This window comes from Aythya fuligula, chromosome 1, assembly GCF_009819795.1.
Source record: "Aythya fuligula isolate bAytFul2 chromosome 1, bAytFul2.pri, whole genome shotgun sequence".
In the NCBI taxonomy this organism is placed as follows: Eukaryota; Metazoa; Chordata; class Aves; order Anseriformes; family Anatidae; genus Aythya; species Aythya fuligula.
In genome coordinates, this window is record NC_045559.1 from 48,861,399 (window position 1) to 48,883,968 (window position 22,570).

The 22,570-nt window shown below is 34.1% G+C and overlaps 1 protein-coding gene across 1 annotated transcript; it reads left to right on the forward strand.

Moving 5' to 3' along the window:
* Positions 1 to 302: 302 nt before the first annotated feature.
* EPYC (epiphycan) lies at positions 303 to 21,074 on the forward strand. The gene is made up of 6 exons (XM_032205749.1): positions 303 to 479; positions 11,961 to 12,114; positions 15,818 to 15,976; positions 17,505 to 17,707; positions 19,254 to 19,349; positions 20,830 to 21,074. The coding sequence occupies exons 1-6, from the start codon at positions 312 to 314 to the stop codon at positions 20,998 to 21,000; spliced, it is 951 nt and encodes a 316-aa protein (XP_032061640.1). The 5' UTR covers positions 303 to 311; the 3' UTR covers positions 21,001 to 21,074.
* Positions 21,075 to 22,570: the final 1,496 nt, after the last annotated feature.

Below are 22,570 nucleotides of genomic sequence, written 5' to 3' on the forward strand. Positions count from 1 at the left end.
GCCAGTTTATTTTTATACTGTTCTGATATAGCAAAATTCTATAGGTCCTTCCTCAGTTTTCTAAATGGTAGTATGACAAAATTCATCTGCAGAAATTCTCTTATCCAGGGACTCTTCATGAAACAAACAAGAATAATCATTTGAGTTATCATGAATAAATATGAACATCAAAATCATTGTTGAATGCATACATGCATACAAAATCATGTTGCAAGCATTGCAATTGTAAGAATAAATTTTCATAGATTCCTTGCAATTACCACTTTACCCACGTTTTGTCCATTTTCTTCTCATTCAGGAAAGAAAGCAGAATGAAAACCTTCATAAATATTTTTATGGGATTTTTTATCTTTGAGACTGTTGGAGCTGTGCCTATCACGGACACTGTAATTTATGATTCTGAGTTCTATGATGTGTCACTTGGAGAGCTGCCTCACCCATTTGTCTATGTTGAAAATGAGCAGTCTGACCAATCAGAGGTAATCATATATATATATATATTTTTTTTTCTATTCTTCCAAAGTGCATAAATGCAGTGGCTACTGATGACTTTTGTTGTCCTTAAAAACATTTATCAGACAAACCTACTCATGAAGTTACTATTGCCATTTGTTAATCAACAGTTAACAAATAACACACTTTAGCAGTACTTTACATACTTTTATAACATACTTTTAACAGTACAAATAACACACTTTAGCCCATTCATAGTTTCTCCAGCCTACAAATGTGAACAAATTATTTTCTGGTTTGTGTGTGTGGTAACCTTTAAGAGAGCAGAAAAAGCTTCCCTCTGATCTCCTTGCTTTGCCACAAATTGTGTTAGAGACTGTCCCTGTGATTTATTTGTCTGGATGAAGGACTGAGGCAGCTGACTTACGACATCCAGGAATTCCCATGAAATGCTGTTTCCTGAGGCTATTTCTCATAATAATAAATATGTTAAATGCATATTTATTTCAGTCTATAAACACCAGTGATTTCTATTTCTATTAGGAAAGTGGGCAAAAGAAAGTAGGAAAGGAAAAGGGAAGGAACTTGAATTGAAAAACAAGAATAGAAGAGAGATTACTGAAGAAAAACTATTGAAATTTTGTTGTACTCTAAGACAGTGGAGCCTCTAAAAGGAAATGACTCAATTTATTGAGTTTAATGCTCTTTTCCCCTCCCAGATTCTTGTATTTCTCTACATTACTAAAAAGCTCAATAAATGCCAATCTCACTCTGCTTCTTAAACATGCGTAAAACGTCCGAGAAAATGATTTATGCACTGTGTGGTTCTGGACTGAGTGGGAAGAGGATGTTCATAATAGAGTGAAAAATATTTCATTTTAATAATAAAAATAAGGGGGGGGGGGGGGGGGTTGTTTTGTTTTTGTTTTTACAAATAGTATTTTTGTAGTCACTCACGTAACAGTACATAAATTGTGAAAATGTGCTCCTCTGAGTGATTCATCAAGGTGAGTGTTTCATCAATGTGAGCTCAACATTGTGCAGTAGCCTTGAAATCAAAGTATTAAGAGGGCATTTAAGAGTGAACATGTCCCAAAAGAACTGGAAAAATAAAAATCATCTCAAAGGCTGCATTAAGATCAGAACTTCACTCTTCAGGGGAAATATATTTTCTAATCTTAGAAAGACTATGAAGAACTCCAGACCAGAGGAATGATTGTGCCTTTGGTCTGCTTCCCAGTGACATGCAGAATCAAACACATTAATACATCTGGGCTTTCCTCACTGAAACTGTCACCTTTTGTCAATGTATGCTTGTGCTTTAATTTTTTTAGAGACAGTGATTAAGTAAGAGTTCCCAGGCTTTTCTTTCTATTTGAAAATGAACCCTGTCCTATGGATTTTTCAGTAATATATTGAATATTAGGTGTTATTATCCTGTGCTCTCTCTGTGAGATTCTGACACTGAGGGAAGGTATGGCCCGAGTTTCTTGAGGGACAGTATGGCCTAAGTTACTTAGAGAAGGATAGAGATAAGGCAAGTTTTCTGTGGTTCTCTTCCAGTTGAAAGGAAATTCAAGATGATCAATATTACACCCAAAAAGATACATCAGGTCTTATCTAAGGTTGCTTTATTTAGGAAAATACAGAAATGGAACAAGATTAATAAATAAATAAATATTTAATTTATCTTGTAAATTTCTTTTCCTGAGGAGGATTTTCTCCCATTGCTGAGCTTTTTAGCCAGCCTTCTTAAAATTCTTCAAATGAAGGTCATCCATCATAGCAGTAGGAAGGAATGTTACTTTCCAGATGAATGGACCTCCCTGTGAGAGCTTTTTTTTTTTTTTTTTTTCCCAGATCTTTAGCCAAAATCTTTCTTTGCTTACATTCCTTTTAGTATGTACCACCCAAAAGAAGCCTAAGCATTCATAATTTCCCAAAACCCAAAGGAGAATTCAGAGTGGTCAGTGTTGTAGAGATCATGCAGCTTTTATTAATTTTCATGCCAGTGTTTAAAGTGATATTTCAGACACTCTAAACAGTATTGCTCTCACTTATTTTAAACACAATATATTTGATTTCTCGATCATTGTTACAACTTTCCTCCCTATGATCCTGTTACTATAAAGATACAAAAGTCTGGTCCCTATGTGTAGCTCTATGTAAAAAAAATCAGTATTTATGCAAGGTCAGAGTTAATTTTTGTTATGCATAGTTTAAATGATGAGCAATACCACAGAGACCCAGAAAAATAGCAAGCCTTCATTTGCTCCAACTGCTCTGTAGTAACTCTTTAGCATCTGATTTGCATTTTGTTTTAGAGATCTCTGAATCAAGTCTTTAGCTTGCCAAAATAACGGAGAAAGGCTGAAATAACATTTTCTGTCATTGCTAACTGAATTTTAAGATTTTAAATTGAAGACATGCAAACATAAATCATTCTGTATAACAGATTTTTAGACTCACAGAACTGCAAACTTTTCCTAACACATTTTTAAACTCATAACAGAATTGCAAACTTACCAAGCTCATGTCCAACTGGTATGTTTCATAGGAGACATACCAGTGTTTGTACTTCAAATGAGTTCTATGAGCTTCTGTTTATTTCAGAGAAGTGAGACGCCTATGTATCTCAAAGAATTGAACTAAAGTGATGTCATTTACGTCCTTTCCAGAATATTATCCGGTGGGTCCTGTAATCCAACACAAGATGTTCAACCAGCAAAATGAAAGAGGTAGTTAGGAAAGGATTCCTCTCACTCATTCTGTGTGGTTAAAATTATGTGTTGCAACCCAACACCACCCTTCAAGATACAGATAAATCATTTTTTTCAGGATATCTATCTTGGTCATCTAACTTTAGATGAACCCTAGGTACCTGTCTCAGGTTGAGCTCTGAAAATTTAAATTAATAAAGTTAGGTGAGAGTGATTTTGGGTTCATGACTTCTTTTATATTTCTGACACACTGAAAGTTTTTTTCTTATGAAATATATATGCCAAAACTAAAGTCTATGTGTATGTATATACACACAGACTTCATTGGCTTGTGAACAGGTATCTGAGCATACTTTATTGAGATAATGGTTGTTTGCATTTTTCCACATGAAATCTGCCTGTGTCTCTTTTGCTCATAAATTTTGCATCAGCTTTAGGGTTTGGAAAAGTTATACTTAACAATGTAAATCAGAGGTTCTCTAGCACTGCTTGTCAACATCAGCATGTCTATTTCTTTCAGTCTTATCATTATATACAATATATATACAGGGAACACAATTTTTAGTGCAAAGAGTTTGCAAAGGGAAAGTGCTTGCAGATGGGAATTAGTTAGAAGACTTGTATTGAATCCTGAATCAAAGTTATGCATTGACATCATTATCATGTATTAGATACATCAAATTTAGGCTACGAAATCTGTGGTTTCCAAGTTTCTAGCTTAGTGAGATATGGAAGTCCTAGCCAACACTTTGCAGCCAAAGAGCATTTGTTACCAAGAAAACCTTAGAAACACATCACTTGGAAAGAAAATTTTTATAAAGACTTTAAGGAGAAAAGTATCAACCATATCAACCACAGATAATTAAAAAAAAAAAAAAAAAAAAAAAAAAAAGAGTATAATAAGTAAATAAATAGATCTGTATAAATAAATAGATCTATTACCAAGGTCCTGAAGGAGAAAGGGACTGCAAAGGCACATCATCACTGTAAGGTTATGTACAAGCGTTATGTTGGATTTATCTTCTGAAATTGACAGTTACAACTGCATAAATATGAGTTTCTGTTTTGCCCCTTTCCTTCATAGTATTTTTTTAAAATTATTATCAATGAATATTTATATCATGATTGGATCCAGGTATCTGATTAAATAAGAGACTTAAGAGTATCCACTTTTATAAAGTATATGCTATATCTTTGAGGAACACATCATATAGTCTTTTAAAATAATTATGAATTTGTAAAATTAAGGTATAATAAGCTAATAGCAAAGCTTGTAAGGGAATTAAATTTGAAGCTTTATCCAAATATAGGAAATTGTCTACTTTCTGAAAAGTTTTGAATACAGCTCTTACTTTTACTCAGCTGTTTATAACTGATTACATGCATGTCTATGGAGATATTTCCACAACAGATAAAATTTTCTGTGGATTAATTATTATGAAATACCTAAGTATTTTGCCATATAGCAAAAGCAAAGAGCAAAAATAACACAAGACAAGAAGGAAGGATTTGAAATATTATAATAATTCCTAAGTTCTACCACAACAGCCCACAAAGAGCTAGTCTCACCTGGTTAGCTACATGAAAAGATATAAATATCTGGTATACTAGCTAAAATATCAAGTACTTAACATTTTAATAACGGACATGCTAATAGTTATCACTAACATGGCTAAACTGAGAAACTGCATCCTTTCTCTTGTCTCAGACTGGGTGAGATTCTCAAAGTAGTTGTCCTGGTCTGAAGACACCTAATTTGGCCAACTTGGAGTCATTACTTAAACATAACTATCACCACATTTGAAATTTCTGTGTGAGAGGTGTCAGCTGAAAGATCACAGTGATATTATACCTTTTACAATAGATGTTTGCTACCTTGATATCTTTGATCACTTAAACATTTTCCCCCAGACATCCAGCCTCATGGCTTCTGGCTTTCTCTACAGCTTGAACCAGCCTCCAGTTTCTGCTTTTCAACTTCCGGTCCCAAATTAATTTTTATTAATAAAAGGGGAAATAGTAGCTGTGGGTAAAACAGTGGCAGCAATTGATGCTGGATATAGAGCTCAGACTACAAGTTCAAGCAGAAGTAGGAAATATATATTTTTTAAAATTGTGCAGAAAAGAAAAAAAAAAAAAGGGAAAGAAAAAAAAAAGTTCTCTATTCTCTTTTTGACATTGGTGTCCCTTATTTTTAGAGTTATGTAGCAATAACTATTGCTATCATGTAGAATGTCCCTCTGAATGGCAGGGAATGCATAACTGCTGTGCCTTTCTCCTCAGCACTTTACATATTCTTTACATATTCTTTACAGCATATTCTTGTTGTAAACATGTCACTAAATGATCGTTAGCTGATTTTGCATACAACAGGACATTCTTATATAGATGCACTTGAACAATTAGAAACTTTTATAGATTTGAAGATGCAGCAGCTTGTGAGCATTGCATCTGTATCACTGTGGGTGGGCTACATGCAAGTACCAGTTTGAAGATATTCAGATGAAATGTCTTAGCATTGTAAGCTGTAGGAATGAGAGGAAGCACAAATCTGACACCAGACTTTGGCTCTGATATCTGCTAAAAAGTGTGACTGTCTCTATAAGGTCTCCTGTGCAGCCAAAGGAAGATGGACAGGCACTTCAGGAAGTTGGTCCATGATATATGTGGGCTGAACCACACTTTGGTTGTGATTCTCCTTTCACTGTTTACACAGGGAGTTTAAGGAGACAGCTAAATCAGCTAAACCAGACGTTTTAATTCTACTTCTGAAGTGGAGAGAATACAATCCTTGTTAATAAAAGCAATCACAGTGCATTTAGGAAAAGCCAGGCTGGTGAATTGAACAAAAGCATGCTCAGCTCCAGCAGTGCCTGATCTTCCTGAAATGCATGAGGCAATGGGCTTGAGATGCTGAACCCTCTCCATGACAGGCAGCTCTGGAAGTCAGGCTGAGGTAGCTTCTCACCACAGGTCCAAGAGTTGACAACATTCCTAGTAGAAACTTCGACTGTCTGAGAGACCTCCTACTTTATTTGTATGTGTTTTGGGTCAGCAGGATCTCCTATGGAAGACTTCATTAAGCAGCTGGGACTAGTTTTCAGATCTTTTGTGCCTTTTAATAGTGCAATGAGTCCTGTTCTGATTTCTAAAACAGGCATTACATTTCCCTGCATTTTTATTTGTCTTGCAAAATTTCAGCACTGTTCCAAAGAATAATGTCTGCTGCAGGTTAGCTTAGGAATCTCATAGCTTTCAAACCAGAAAGGTAAAATAAAATCTAATTTCAAACAGTGTTGGAAAGAAAGTTTGACAATTCATACTAATGGAAATCCAGATTACTTCCATTTATAAATTTCTGCCTTCTCAGACAACAGAGTTGGTAAGTAAAATCCCTGTACTAATGCTGTGCAGCATGAATATTTTACTCACTTAAAATCAGACATAGCATAGCTACACTGGCTACTGATACAAGAAGTTTTAGGATACTCTGTGGTTAAAATGATAATAAGGTTACTTTTCCTTCTAAGATTAATTAAAAGAGCCTGAGAGACTACCTACATTTTCCAGGACAAAAGCCATAGGTATAAATTTCTATATAACTGGGTTACAAGTGCAGAGCTCTGTAACTTAGTTATTGACTTTTCTGAACAAAGTATGAATAGAAATGCATGTGTGTATGTGCATATGTGCATGTAAACCTCACTAGACAACAAAAATACTTTTTTTTTTTTTTTTTTTTTTTAAATAAAAGGGAAAAAAGAAAAGGTTAAGGGTTTAAAAGAATGGCCTGCATTGATAATGAAAGATATTGTACCAGACTATACCAGTTCCAGAACCCTGTTACAAGCAGCAAAACTGAGAATGTGTTTTTTATAGCGAGACTGAAGGTCCTGCACTCTGATAACACTGCAGTACAGACAACCTCCCAGTGAAGACCAGCAGTAGGCAGGAAATAACGTCTTAGAATATAACATACTATTCTTTTCCATGTTAGCCATCACGAAAACACATTAAAAATGAGGAAAACAGGCAGTCTGCAGCAACCTGGCATAAGATTCTTTGGTGGTCTCACATCCAAGATGATAAGGTAAAAGACTGCCCCATAACAGTTGACTCTTAAAGGAGTCACAAAGGTTAGTTTTCAATGCTGGTCAAGAAGAACATTGGCATGATGAGGAATCAATAGCTTGTGTCCCTTGTTTTCTGTGTGGAACAAAGTGACCCTGGCCAGACCACTCAGCATAACCATATAACCATGCAAGTGATTAAAATCTGAGGGAATGAATGTGAGCAAGTAAAATCCATTTACTTAGAAATTTTGTAAACAAATGTCCCCTTCCCTGGATCTCACACAGATTTCTGTTACAATAATTTCCCCAACCTAACTGTTATCTCTGAAGTTCTGTAAGAGAAAATGATAATTTATCTGAGCTGCAGAATTTGCAACCTAAATAGTTATCACAGCAAAATCTCACAGATTTATCTTTAATATAGAACAACATAAGAAAAGAAGGCCTTAAATGGAAAATTCATAAAGAAACAATTATGAGCTATTTTTGGAAAGAAAAACAAACCAATAACCTCTTCCATAATTAAGGCATTTTCTTGTAAGCATTTGGTAGTTTCAGTGGGGGAACTAGTTCCTTTTGGTGGACCAATGTGTGGTACAACAGTCCCTTCAAGGCTATAATGTCCTTTTTAAGCTAGGAACTTCAATTTGTGCTTTTAAGCATATTTTCTGCAGTTAAAACTAAAGCACTGAAACAGGACAAACTTCAGATTCTCCAGTGGGTTTAAGCTTATTACATGCAATACATCAACTTTGATCTTAAAAAAAATTATCAAAATCTTTCATAGGCATAAAACGATAGACAAAACTTCAGAAGTAAAATGTGGTAACTGATGGCTTACAGCCTTGCTGTCTGCCTCATTAAATCTCTATAATCTTCTTTATTTTGGTACATTGTGGATTTGGATTATATGGATCCACAGTTCTCATATAGCTTACTCATCTACATTTCCACTCTGTTCCAAACCTTCTGACTAATACTACACAGACTATTACCCCTGCCCTGAAATGTTATCATATAATTCAGCCTTCTAAGCCTTTTCTAATCTTTAAAGCTTTACATTTTTTCTCACCTCGTCCTTACACAAAGGCGTACCTACAGAACCTATCCCAAAATAAGTATCTGTGATTGGTGGCTGTAGCTCCTCTTCAAAGTTTTTTTCTCTGCAGACTGTGAAAGGAAGCTAGTTCAGACAAGATATCTATCTCATGGATGACTGGTTACATGAGTTAACTTTTACCAATTGTATTTTATTACTCATTGGTATTTTCAGATCCTTTTTTGCTTTTGATTTTTCATAATTTCCTGATCTGAAAGTGCCTATAAGTTGGCCATCTACTTTAAGCAGTTTCATTTGCAAATGTAGCCACATTCAATAAATATAGGAGGAAAAGGTGATATCTTAGTAAAGATATAACTTTGATATCTTAGTAAAGATATAACTTTGCTGATAGCATACTTTGTACCTAATATTCTGTACTGGTATTCACTAAATCCACTAAATCTCTTGATGAATTCCAAAGGCAGGGTAGGATAAAAATGTACCACATAGTTAGATGGCTAAAAGAAGGTGAAGTGATTGTTTTCAGTTTTCTTGTGGCATTTGTTATATCTATCTTAGAAGGATAATTATGATTTGAAGGCTTTCACATACTGACAAAGAGAAACATCCTTTAATTCTCTAGAATATTCTTCCTGTTTTGTGATTCTTCAGAAGATATATTATTTAGAGTAGCAAAGGAAAGACAAAACAAAACAAAACAAAATAAAACAACAACAACAACAGCAAAAAAGGAGAATAATTCCATTAAATGCTCTATAAATGTTTCTCTTTCTAATTTTTTTCATAAAGTGTATGCTGCCAAAAACAAACAAACATCTGGAAGACAAAGGACCATTCTGTACAATATATAGTTGATGAAACATCTTTGTCTTGTTACAATCTTGCGTGATTTATCAAATATGTAAAAGATAGAAAACTGCATGAATCAGATGACCAATAATAGGAAACAGACTTTTAGCTCTAGGTTACTGGTTCAAGTTCAACCTATATAGACCAAGAAAATATTGCTCATGTGCTTGGATTGGTTAACACATATATACTAGCAAACTCCTGTTCTGTTACCAGTGTAAAAATGGCAACGTCATTAAATTCCCTGTAATAGTTGGTATTTTTATGACAGTCACAACAAATGCAGGAGACTGAATAGATGTAATTTTTAACTGCTCAGAATAGTACATCTAGAAGTGTGGTGAGACTTTCATCTGTGCATCTCCAAAATGAGATAATGTCCTATAAGGAAAGAGTGTGAGAGAACAATCCAGAAACAGAATTACTAGAAGTTAATATCTCTGCCTATCCAACAGCTACAGTGACTAACCTACTAAGCAGCAAAAGTCAGAGAAAGCATAAAGTAAATTACAAATTCTAAGCTAGTATGTTCCATAAAGTAAACCCTCACATATTTAGAGAAGTGTCAGTCAGTGTAGATGACCCAAATCCCATGACAAGTGAAAGGAACATTTTCTTACATCTATAGGCTATTTGTGAATTCTTTTTTGAAAAGCTTGTTGTCCAGAATGGTGTTTTCAGCTGAACAGCCACAAAAGACATATACAAAGCTGTTTAGTAGGTCTGAAAATGTATGGATTGTGTTCAGGGCAGAGTCTTAACCGACTTCCCTAGAACTGGTGAAGAAGTAGAGAGCATATGCAAGCACTTTATTGCAGTATGAGCCTGGGTCAATAAAAGTCTGGAATGTATCTCTCCCTCTAGGCTTTCTCCATTCAGAGACCATCTGCCCCATTTCCTTTGTTCCCGAAGTCTTCTTTTGATTTGTCCCCAAGTCCATTCCTGGTTAAGCTGTCTTACTGTCAGTGATACAGATTGGAACATTCTGTCTGTGCAAAGCAACAAGGTACAACCTACTCTTATTTACACTGACAGGTCATAGTTCAGTTGAAGTTCATCTTGCTCACTTGATGACGATGCATTTTACAAAATTATGATCCTAATATCTATATTAGGGCATACTTATACGTAAATTTGGCTTATTGGAATATAAGTAAAGAATTTACAGAGACACTAATGTTTTTTCAGTCCAAATCTAACTGATACAGGTATAATATAGCAAAAGCTTTGTTCATGCTTGTAACCCAGACCTAGTGTCTCATGTGTGTTAGTTCCTTTAGCTTGTACAGCCTAATTTAAAAAATCCTAAGGAGCTGCCCAGTTTGGAAGCAATCTACATCTGTCTTTACAACTAGAATTTATGAGCACTAGTGTGAGCGATTTAACAACCAGTTCCCCACTGGACAGCAAAGCCAGCAGTAAGCAGGGGCTGGTCTAGAAAACTGAGAGGTTTGGTCAGGTGAAAAACTTAGATTTCAATAGCTTTATGGCACTATTGTGCTAGAAAGCTGCAGTGAAGAAAAATCTTTTATAAAAATTAATGTTATGCTTCAATGCTTTTGTACATCAGAGAAAGATGTTGTGATAAAAATCCTATAACTGCAGCAGAGGGGTGCAACACTCACAGGAGTGGATGCATTAACTAACTTTTAAACAACACCTCAGATGTTCAAAGCACTATAAGGACATTAATTAATTGTCCTAGATTTTAAAATTCTCAATGGAAAGCCTAGAGAAATCAAGATATAGCAGTACAGTAATGTGCAAAGGTTGCACAACTGTGCTGCATTTTCAGTGGCCGGGTCCTAACAGGAAACTGCTCTGCTTCTTTGCAAATGTAGGCCCCTCTGCAACAAGCCTGCCAAGTCTGCAATGCTCTTTTTATTAGTTGATATAACACAAGAAAATTGCTACATTTTTATCCTGAAGTCATCATAAAGCAAAATCAACAGAACGTGGCTTCAAAATTAGAATTAACACAATAAACATAACTAATTACACTAATAGAATGAACGATTTGAAACAAAAAATTGTTTCTTGTCCCATGAGGGGATCTGCCAAATTTATAGACTTTTTCCAAATCAAGATTTTATCCAACATTTTTACATATATGCTTAATTCTTCCTCCTACCGAATGCATCAACAGATGAATGAAGATAACCACAGACTTCAGTTATTCAGATTGAGAAAAGACAGAATACTGACAAAGTACTAACAACATACTAGCAACTACTGTGGGCACTTTGTGAATTCTTGGATAATATTTTAAAAGTATGTTAGTGGTTTTTTTTTGTTTGTTTGTTTTTGTTTGTTTGTTTGCTTGTTTGTTGTGCAAATCCCGTACAACTACATTGCATTTGGATTTATGCTGGTACAATTTACAATTTTATGGCCAAAGGTCTTTTTTTTTTTTTTTTTTTTTTTTTTTTATGCTGTACAGCAAATTTCCATTTGTCATCACACAGGACATATCCAGTTTTATTTATAAATGATTTGTTCAAATAAAAGTGGGAAAAAATTTTAGTACAAGTTCTTATTTAAGAACTATATGCAGTTTGCATTCATGTGTGTATACAACAAAACGTTTAACAATTGAGATAAAAATCATGACAAAAATCATAAGCATGTTAGAGTTTCATGTACTGTTTACACAACACCAGAATTCACTGTAGCTGACGGATAAAATGCAGCTTGAGTACTAAACTTCAGAATTTATGTGACCTCTAGTGGCAGTTTATGAATAACTGGAAGAGAGCTGTCAGTGAACATAAACAGTAACATTTCTTTCTTAATTTTTCCCAGGCAGAGATTGGTACAGCATTACCTTCTATAAATCAGGAGAGTTATTCTTCTGCACCATTGACAGAAGAACCTGAAGAAGAAGCATCAATGCCAAAATTAATTGATGTGTCTTCAGCACAAGGGTCTGGGGTTCTTGGGCCCCAAATTCAAGACGGTTAGTCAGAAAGAGAAACAAACATTGCATGCACAGCTTTGCTTTTGAGTGTGCCCACTTCACCTGCTTATGGATGTCTACCTCTCTTATTGAAAGGGAGATAAATAATTTCTGTACCTCTGTTACTAAACAGAGGTATATTATGGCCTATCTTGAAGTCAGATATATGCCTAGTCAAAATGTTACCACCCTATTTCACTATTAAAATGGCTGTGCATTGATTAAGATTTTTTTTTTTAAATATATTTTTCATAAAAAAAAAAAAAGTGAATTGGCAAACGTTACCAGTATTTATTTATTGACAAATTTCAACATAATTACCAACTATGTTCATTTTATGATGACTTGTTACACATTTTTGATAAATCGAAGAATCATAGAATATCTTCTGTTGGAAGGGACCCACAAGGATCATTGAATCCAACTCTTGGCTCCACGCAGAACCACATAAAAATCAGACCACATCTCTGAGAGCATTGTCACTTCTTGAATTCTGGCAGGCTCAGTGCTGTGATCACTTCCCTGGGGATCCTGTCCCAGTGCCCAACCACCCTCTAGGTGCAGAACCTTTCCCCAACACCCAGCCTGACCCTCCCCTGTCCCAGTTCCATGTCATTCCCTTGGGTCTTGTTGCTGTCCCCACAGAGCAGAGCTCAGCGCCTGCCCCTTCGCTCCCCTCATGAGGGAGCTGCAGGCCGCCATGAGGCCTACCCTCAGCATCCTCCTCTATAGGTTAATGAACCAAGTGACTTCAGCCACTCCTCATATGTCTTGACTCTTCAACATTTTTGAAGCCCTCCTTTGGACACTCCCTAATAGTTTTATACATTTCTTACATTACAATAGTTTTATGCATTTCTTACATTGTGGCACCCAAAACTGCACACAGCACTCGAGGTGAAGCCACATCAACACAAAGCAGAGCAGGATAATCACCTCCCTCAACTGGCTAGCAATGTCACGATTGATATACCACAGGATATGGTTGTCCCTTTTGGCTTCCAGGATACACTGTTGACTCGTATTCAACTTGCTGTCAACCAAAACTCCCAGATCCCTTTCCACAGGGCTGTTCTCTGTCCCCTAGTCTGTACATACAGCCAGGGTTGCTCTGTCCCAGGTGCAGAATCTGGCACTTGTTCTTGTTAAACTTCATATTGTTGCTGATTGCCTAGCTCTCTAATTTCTCAACATCTCCCTGCAAGGCTTCTCTACTCTCCAGGGAGTCAACAGCTACTCAAAATTTAGTGGCATATGTTTTTATACAAAATATAATTAAAAAGTTAAAGAATTTTTGACCATGAAAACTATAAACTTAAGAGAACAGTTTAGAAATTTCCAGTGAAGCTAATTTTCTGATCTTCTGAGTAGGTCTAGACAAAGAAGAGCTTTACACATCTCACTGAGGAATTTAAATTATAAAACAATCTGTCTCTCTCCCACACCTGCATTGTGATGCTAATAATTGGGATTTGTTAGCAGCTACTCTAAACTCGTAGTTGATGAGTACTAGAGTTATTCACTCCTGTGATTAGTCTGTATTGCATGGTGATCAACACAAAAACAATACAGATAACACATAATTCCTAAACACTTTTACTATGCTTAAAGTATAACTTTGTACCATAGAAGATAACTGAAAATAAAATGGAGTTCATGCTTCCAAAATAATTGTGTGTTCAATGAGGAAATATGAATCATTCCTAAGTCTGTTTTTTATACGTATTTCTAGTGAGCACTGACCAGACAAACAAAATTATACTGATGTCAAAACAAATAAAAATGGAAATGAGAATTTCCCAGGAGGGTACTGAAAAACCCACACAATTTCCTTCAAATTTCAAAACTGTAGGATGTTACACAACATTTCAAGTAAATATTGCATATTATGAGTCAACCTTTTTGAGCACTGAATGCAAACCAACTAATGCATCAACCGAAGCTATGCATGGGAGGCTAGAGGCTGTAACATATCAAATCAGATTATTTTGTGTTTTTACTTTTTTAGCAACCTATTTTCCTACCAGATGTTGTTGCTGTTCTTGGCTTCATACTGGATAGAAGACTACAGTGCTCAGGAACAGCAAGACAATTTAATTTTTCTTTTTGGCATAATTTTGAATCCTCCCCATATCCATGTCCTTTTTCAGCTTATGTCATCCAGTGACAAGTATTACCCCTTTAGGATAAAAAAGGGGACACAAGAAGGAATTTTCTTCCTGTACTCTGTTATGATTTGAAAAAAAAAATAAATAAATAAAATTCAGCCATACTAAACTTTATATTTATCATTGTTGGAATGGTTCAAGGTGTGAGAATTTATTTTCTCCCTGTGTGAGGTTTATTCCTGTAGCCAATTTACATTGTCCTGTGGAGGCAGTAAGGGAAAGTACATAAAGAGTCTCATCTTTCCAGAAATATTTTCCCTGGATGCCCAAGTAAAGATTCTCAAACAAAAGAGTATTCTGGTCTTAAATTCTTTAATCTTGCCTGAAAAGACACCACATATATAGCCTGCCTTTCAGCTAGTTACTGCTTATTGTTGTTAAATGACACATATTATTAAAGCAAATCTTCTATGTAGCCACAACTGAGCTGGAGAAAAAAAACTCTTCTGAAACAAAAACATTTTCATACTCATTAATTATGCTACTATTTTTTAACTAATCAGAACAAACATCCATCTGCTACAAGGAGGGGAAAAACTTTAAACAGGAGTATTTCTATGGCAGTAAAAGATGAGAAACAGATACACTAATTTACACCATAAAAAAAATAAATATATATTAAAAATGCAACACTTATTTCAACTAGCAACTTTTTCTACTCATAATGGCTTTCAGACAATCCAGTCAATGTTAAAATTCTCACTAAATATGAACAGTATTATCAGGAAAAACTTCTGACTACACTGCCTTCATACAGGTCTATGATTAAGATGAAATGGCCTGCTTTTTTAATTTTTATGAACTTCTGGTGATAACAAAATGTTTCGTTAACACAGTCTTCAAGCTACCTTAACTCAGACTGATAGAAAGATATTTCTTCCTGATGTTAATTTTCTGAATCAGAAAACATAAATAAAAAGCATGAAGAAGAAACTGAAGTTTTTCTCCATAATTCTGTAGGAAAATATTAATTTCCATACAAATTACTTATAAGTACTATTTACAGAACCAATTTCAGTCAATACCTGTTATTTCTCCACCTAGATGGAAGTAAATTCTTGCCGTATTATGGGGAAATTGAACTTTGGCTGGCTGCTGTGACCTAATATTCTATTATTATACTCTGAGAAACACAGCATCAGAAGAAGAAAGCTAAGACTTAAAACACCTTCTAATAGGCAATTAATAATAATAATAATAATAATAATAATAAAAGTGATTACTTTTAAGAGAGAATTTAAACACTTTGTTGCATTTATATGTTGTGGTGATCAGGACAGAATAAGAATTTATCATCAATAAAATCCTTTAAGTACTTAGGTGAACATTTCATGGGCAGCCTGCTCTGTGGAACCTGCTTTGGCAAGGGGGTTGGACCTGATGATCTTTTGAGGTCCCTTCCAACCCCTACAGTTCTGTGATTCTGTGATTCTGTGATTCTGTGATTCTGTGATTCTGTGATTCATTGCATTAATTTACATATCATTTTGTACATTTTCTTGTAACAAACTGTTTTCTTCTAAATTCTTTCATAGGCCTTCCCACATGCCTTTTGTGTACATGTTTAGGGACAACAGTCTATTGTGACGATCACGAGCTTGATGCTGTTCCACCATTGCCTAAGAAAACAATGTATTTCTACTCACGCTACAATCGAATCAAGAAGATCAACAAAAATGACTTTGCTAACTTAAGTATGGATAACAGTAATGTTCCAATTAGCCTTAATTTCTATAATTTTTTGCTCATACAGATCTAAACCATAATGATTCATTTTACACTATGTTTGATGCTACTAAGACTACACACATAAATGAACATTTGGAAAAGTGCTTTGCTTTGCCTAGAGATCAGTATTTCAAATACAGGTTCTCTGTCAAAATTCTGAATTAGTAGAAATAATAAAGTTCATCAATGTTTTTGCTATTAGTTGTTAACTTCAGATGGGCAGAAAAAACAACCCTTATGGAATATTTGCACTATATCAGAAAGTACTTTTTTTTTTTTCTAAATAAGATAGATATATGTACTCCCAGATAGATGTACATTCAAATATTATCAAAGTATCTGTGTGAAAGGGATTTTATTTTTAAATAAATATATATTCATATGTTCCCTCCATCAATATCTAGAAAATTCTTCAGTAAATGAAACTTGCTAATAGAAAATCTTTTGTGGCCTAAACTATCCAAAATTAGTGATATTTTATTTTCATGTTTCTTTTTTTGAGATATCTTAAAGATACCTGATTTATTTTTATTTATTTTTCAGAAAATATTAAGAATATCCTGACTTAATATAGTCAGGACCTGCTATACCCTCACCAGTCTGAATATCAAAATATTTTGTCTATTTTGTGTTTCTGACCTAACTTATATAATGTGTTTATATAACAAGAAGGGACACAATTACCATATATAAATAAAACATGGGGAATAAACACTAAGAGAGAAAAGTAATTTAAGTCAAAATATACAGCTGGAAAAAGAACAAAATAGAGAAAAAAAATAATAATTAAAAATGATGAAAAATGTTCTGGATGAAAATCACAATTAAGCCATAGATTAATGGTCTTAAAACTAATGTATATTAATGCACTGATATATATATATAATCATATATATATACATATATATATATATATATATATGTATGACATATATATATATATATGTTTTTCTGTTTTACCAAAAGTAAACTTAATTTTCTTGTATTTTTTCCATTGGAAAAAGTTTAAAGTTTGAGTGTATTTCAGAAAACAGTCAATGTGTACAACTTCTTACTTTACATTCTGGTAGGAAAATATTGAAACTAGAAAGCATGCAGAACTATATGTTCATTTCTCTTTAAATGTTTTTTTTTTTTTTTTTTTTTTTTTTTTTTTTTTTTTTTTTCCCAAAGGATAACCATTTAAAAGTTTTCAAGAACACACATATATTTTAAAATTATTGATTTCAAAATCCTTCACTGAAAGACACTGTGTACAATGACACAGACAATTTTAAACAAGATGAGGGAGATGTTGATCCCCTTCCTTCAGAGAACCATTTGAATGTCTATCATTGCAATATATAAAGAGAAAAGGTTATCACATAGTCAGTCAGGAATTAGTCTGATTCAAGACTCTTCACTTGTAATTTAAATTACCTGTTTGCCTTTTCTTTTTCGAAACTTTCAAGCAATACATTTTGAAATTATTGTTGCATCTTCTTTCTCTACCAGACAATTTAAAGAGGATTGATTTGACTGCAAACTTTATATCAGAGATCCATGAAGATGCCTTCCGGAGACTTCCCCAACTTGAGGAACTGGTGCTCCGTGACAATAGGATAAGGCAACTTCCTGAGTTACCAGCTACCCTGACATTCATTGACATTAGTAACAACAGGCTTGGCCGCAATGGAATACGTAATGAGGCATTTAAAGTAAGTCTAGGTTTTATGGGAAAATCTTTTCTTCCTTTCTCCAAACTAAAATAGGATGTATTCCAAAAAGCATCCAAAGTGTTCCTTTTACAGTGGTAAATCTGTTAAGATTATAGGCATCATGACCTTGCTGGTTGTCAGGCAAGCAATAAAGATAGAACAAGGTGAATGAGCCTTATCAACTGGACATGAAAACCTTATTTCTTATTGTTTTACAAAGATCCACACAAGATGTGACAGCATGCTATGTTTGTTATCTATCAACCATCTACCCACATTACTAATACTTAGGGAGAACAGACTGGAATGTTGTTTTATCTCCTCTTGCAAGCAGGCAAGAGGGAAGGGCAAAGCTATGGATGCCACTGCTCCAAACTTACCTATCTACTTATCTATCTTGTATCTACATGTTAACTTATTAGAGTATTTATTACTTTCATGTACATACTTTCTTCACACCTTGAAAAGAAGGGAAATTGGAACCTTGGAATGATCATCCTTTGACAAGAATTTTGGTGGGCTGATGTAGTGCCCCTACTTGCATGTGAAATCTGAAGTTTTTAGTCTGTGTTGGAAATACCAAATATAATACAGACTAGCTTCACATGCCAGAAATCTACTTGTGGAATATTCATTTGTCTCTAAGAAGCTAGTTTTAACCAGACATCTCAATGCCTCCTTTGGAGGACAGCTTCTAAATGTAGCAACCAAGAGCACTTACTGAATTAAATATTTTCTCCTAGTCCAACATAAGGAAAGTATTGGGAATAGGAATGATGAGCAAATATTAGTCCCTGGAATTGAGACTGTGGCCTAGCAGATTTTCTTCTCACTCTGCATGTGGGGTCCTAGCATTTATCTTTCACATTTACCAAGCACCTTTACCCTGATATCTTAAAGAACTGTGTCAAAAGGAATTAAACTCCAATACTGAACTTAAAGAAGTAATTAGGTACTGTAACTCATGTGCAAAATGGGGCAAAATGAGAGCATTCTATTGAGCTTTATTGGCTACCAAGACAACTTTATAACTTACTATTATAGTTACCAGATAAAGCTGCTTCTTCCACTAAGCTGTGTGAAGAAAAAAAAAAAAATCAAGTGGAATGAGAATTTTATTTTTAGCTTAAGCATTTTTTACGCATTTATATTTTTCTTTAACACCAATAAGCTTCTGCAAAATTGAATAAGCTTATCACAAAAGCAAGAAAACAGAATAGGAAGCCTTTCTGCATAATGACTGGGAGAAGTGGTATTTTGACGCTAGAACAACATCACTGAAATGAAGTCTCTAATTAAAGACATTTCAAAGACATTTTTCCTTTATTTTATCCAAACAGCTTATCTTTAACAATAATAGCTCTCAGCCTGTACAAAAGGAAGTCTTTGACTGTCTTCGAATTTATCTCTTTTCATCCATATCACGCTGAAACAAAAGGAGTTCATATCTAATGGTGCTAATTGTGGTGATAGACTTAAAAATTACATGCTAATGATTTTCAGAAGTGTCTAACATTTTCCTCTGCCTTTATTCTTCATCTTCCAGGATCTGCATGAACTGCAGCATCTTTACATCACTGACAATAGTTTGGATCATATTCCATTGCCACTTCCTGAAAGTCTCCAAGCACTTCATCTTCAGGTAGGCTACAAAAGTCAAATGTAGTGGTTCCATGCATCATGTTAGCAAGTAAAACTGGAGTTTTAAGTATTATTATTATTATTATTATTATTATTATTATTATTATTATTATTATTATTATTATTATTATTATTATTATTATTATTATTTGTTTGTTTGGTTTTTATTCTATTTACCCAAAAGTATATGTACTTGAACTAAAAAAACTTTTGAAAACATAAAAATAATAACTTTATCAAAGTTTGGTTTAAGGAGTCAAGAGAAAAATTGGTCTAAACTAGTAAAAGAGACAGAAATCCCTCAGACTGCTCTTGGAAATCTTTTTTTGTAAGAATGGAATGCTTTTTATTCCTAAAGAAAGTTACATACTGTTTGTATCTACACATGGTATTTTTCATTCTCTTAATAAAGGTCATTCACAGATTATATCATTATTTCAGTCCTTCATTTTCCAAACTCTTTCATTTGACTATGTTGGAATATCTCATTCACCATCCTTCTGTATTTTTAATTTTTGTATTTGATATTATTTGTACCTTTGTTTCTGCCTTCTTCCTTTTAACACTTTCATCTCTGCTTCTTTCTCTTTATTTCCTCTTGTACCAATGACCAATTTTGTTTATCAGATATATTTATTTTTATTCTAGAAAGCTTTGGATACATGTCCTGCTTTACCATAAGTAATTTGACTTCTATCTTTCAATAAGTAGATCTGAAGAAATATTCTGCCTGTTAGCTGACTATTGTTTTCACCTTCACATGCCAGTAAATTAAATATTCTGAGCTATCTGTTATCTGAGTTATCTGTCCAAAGCTAGTGAGCTGCATTCTTTTCACACCAGTTTCTGACTAGAAAAGTAATATAGAAAGGAAGAATTTTCAGCTTGTCCTCATTTTAAAGGTGACTTTTTTTAGTCACAATTTCCAGAAAATCTTGGATTCTAGCAATTTGTTGTTGAAAATGGTTCACTTAAAGAGATGATGTTCAGTGAAGAAAAGGTATATAAGACGAACTCACAACAAAGGAATAAAACCTAAAGGATTCATTTTTCCCTGTATGTGGGTTAAGCTAATGTGAGAGGGCCTGAGGGAAAGTAAGTTGTCACAGATCAAACTCCAGATTTGTGCCTTTACAAGCAGAGGCACATCAAGATGGTAATTATGGTTCTGTGATTTTTGAACTGTCCTGTGCTGTTTCCAAGTTGCATTAATAAGGTGGTTCATTATGATTCTTGAAATTAAAATGCTCTATTCTACCATTAAAAAACTGTCTTTGCTACATGATTTGAGTTATGAGTTTTGAAACTTTGCACTGGCCAAGGGATTTTACCATCTCTTGTGACATTTCTCGGCTGCCGACACAATTCTGGATTCAAATCTCTCTCTGGGCACTGCAAATACATCTATAACTTTTTATTCAAAGATTAAAAGTGTATTTTCAAGCAACTATTCTGATAGATATTTGGCTTTTCTTTTTTAGAACAACAACATTCAAGAGATGCATGAAGATACTTTCTGCAAAATGAAAGATTTTACTTATGTACGTAGGGCTCTTGAAGACATCAGACTAGATGGTAATCCCATTAACCTGAGCAAAACACCTTATGCATATATGTGCCTACCCCGTTTGCCTGTTGGTAACCTCATCTAAACTGTGACAGAAAGTAATACTTACATATGTTACAAGACTTTTTAAGACAAGTGATTAACTCACTGCTACACTAAGCAAGATAATTTTTTTACTTTTTTTTTTTTTTTTTTTTTTTCCAAACCTCATTAATTTTGGAAATATTTCTAATAATAATGAAATTGATTAATAAGGTACAAAGGATAATATGGAATGTTAAAAGACAAATCTATTATCTACTTAACTGCAATTTGTATAGTAATATCAAGAAGAGTATTTTAGTAAAAAGTGTGCTGAAAACAATAAATGATCAATGTAAATGCAAAATTTTATGCTAAGTTTTAAAGTTAAATAATTTTATATGTTAAACCTGTAACATAGAAAACAAAGAATTAAAAAGAAAATATACGTACACAATTGAATATTTATCCCCATTTCATTTAAAGCAATATTTATTCCCATGGAGACACCCATATTTTTCTCCTTTATTACACCGTACATTCTAGAAAGCTTTGAATAAATGTCCTGCAATAGAGACACCCATATTTTTCTGCTTTCTTACCTGAAACATCCCTTCATTTTGAAAGAGTAAAAACAGTATTCCAAAAGGCATATTTTCTTTAGAAAACATCTTTCTTTTCATTAGTAATGAAATGTAGAGATTTAGTTTGTGTCAGGTTACAGAAAAAGTATATTAAATAGTTATTGTCTGCAGAAATAATTTGTCTTTATAAAGCTGATAAGGTCTGATGCTGTCTTCTTTATCTTTGATAAACTGACTTATCAGTTTATCTAGCAAATAAAAATCTCACATTAAATGGCTTATTTGAGAAATACTGAGCTTTATTCTGCATGGAAAGTGGGGAATAAATAAATAAATAAAAGGCCCTTGATGACCTACAGTCACACAAAATATTGCAGCTGAATGTATTAAGGACCAGAATTCAGAAACACAAGTCATAATGGAAGCAAATATACTTGAAGAGCCATGGATTGGTTTCCAATTATTACTGAGCTTCTCTGCTTTGCTGTTTGAAAGCACTACTAGTTAAAGTTTAGGAAATTCTCTTCCTTTGGATAGTCTGAACAACTATTCTCCTGTTGGGGGGGTAGGAGGGAACAACACAAAACTTTAACATATTTTTCTAGCGAAAAAGTCCCCAGAAATGATTCACAGGGTACAGTGTAAGTGCTTGATCATTCCATTCTACTGTGAAGAGCAGCAAATAATACCTGCACATCTTTGATGATAAATGCTTGATTTCAGACCAAAAATCTCAATAAAACAAAACAAACCCTTCCACTTACGCAAGCTGGCATTTGTTTAATATCAAACTTTTCTTTCATCTAAGTGAAAACACAAGTGCAAATGACATGTTATATTTCTGTTGGGCCAGGCAATAGAAAGTTTGCACAGGGACCACATTCTTCACCCTCACCCTTATGTTTTGGGAATGTGTACAACAAATTTAGACAAGCTAAAATCAGAGTTGAAGAAATACAGCAGGCTACAATGACTATGCCTTTACGACTATGACACAAACAAATTGGCAGTCTTATTTGAAATCCAATAGGCAGCAAAACTACCAAACAA

Bases quoted from the DNA above. Each gene is read 5' to 3' on its own strand.
- EPYC (XM_032205749.1), top strand. From the start codon at position 312: ATGAAAACCTTCATAAATATTTTTATGGGATTTTTTATCTTTGAGACT. The intron at 480-11,960 runs GTAATCATATAT...AATTTTTCCCAG, and splicing joins AGCAGTCTGACCAATCAGAG to GCAGAGATTGGTACAGCATT. The intron at 12,115-15,817 runs GTTAGTCAGAAA...ATTCTTTCATAG, and splicing joins TGGGCCCCAAATTCAAGACG to GCCTTCCCACATGCCTTTTG.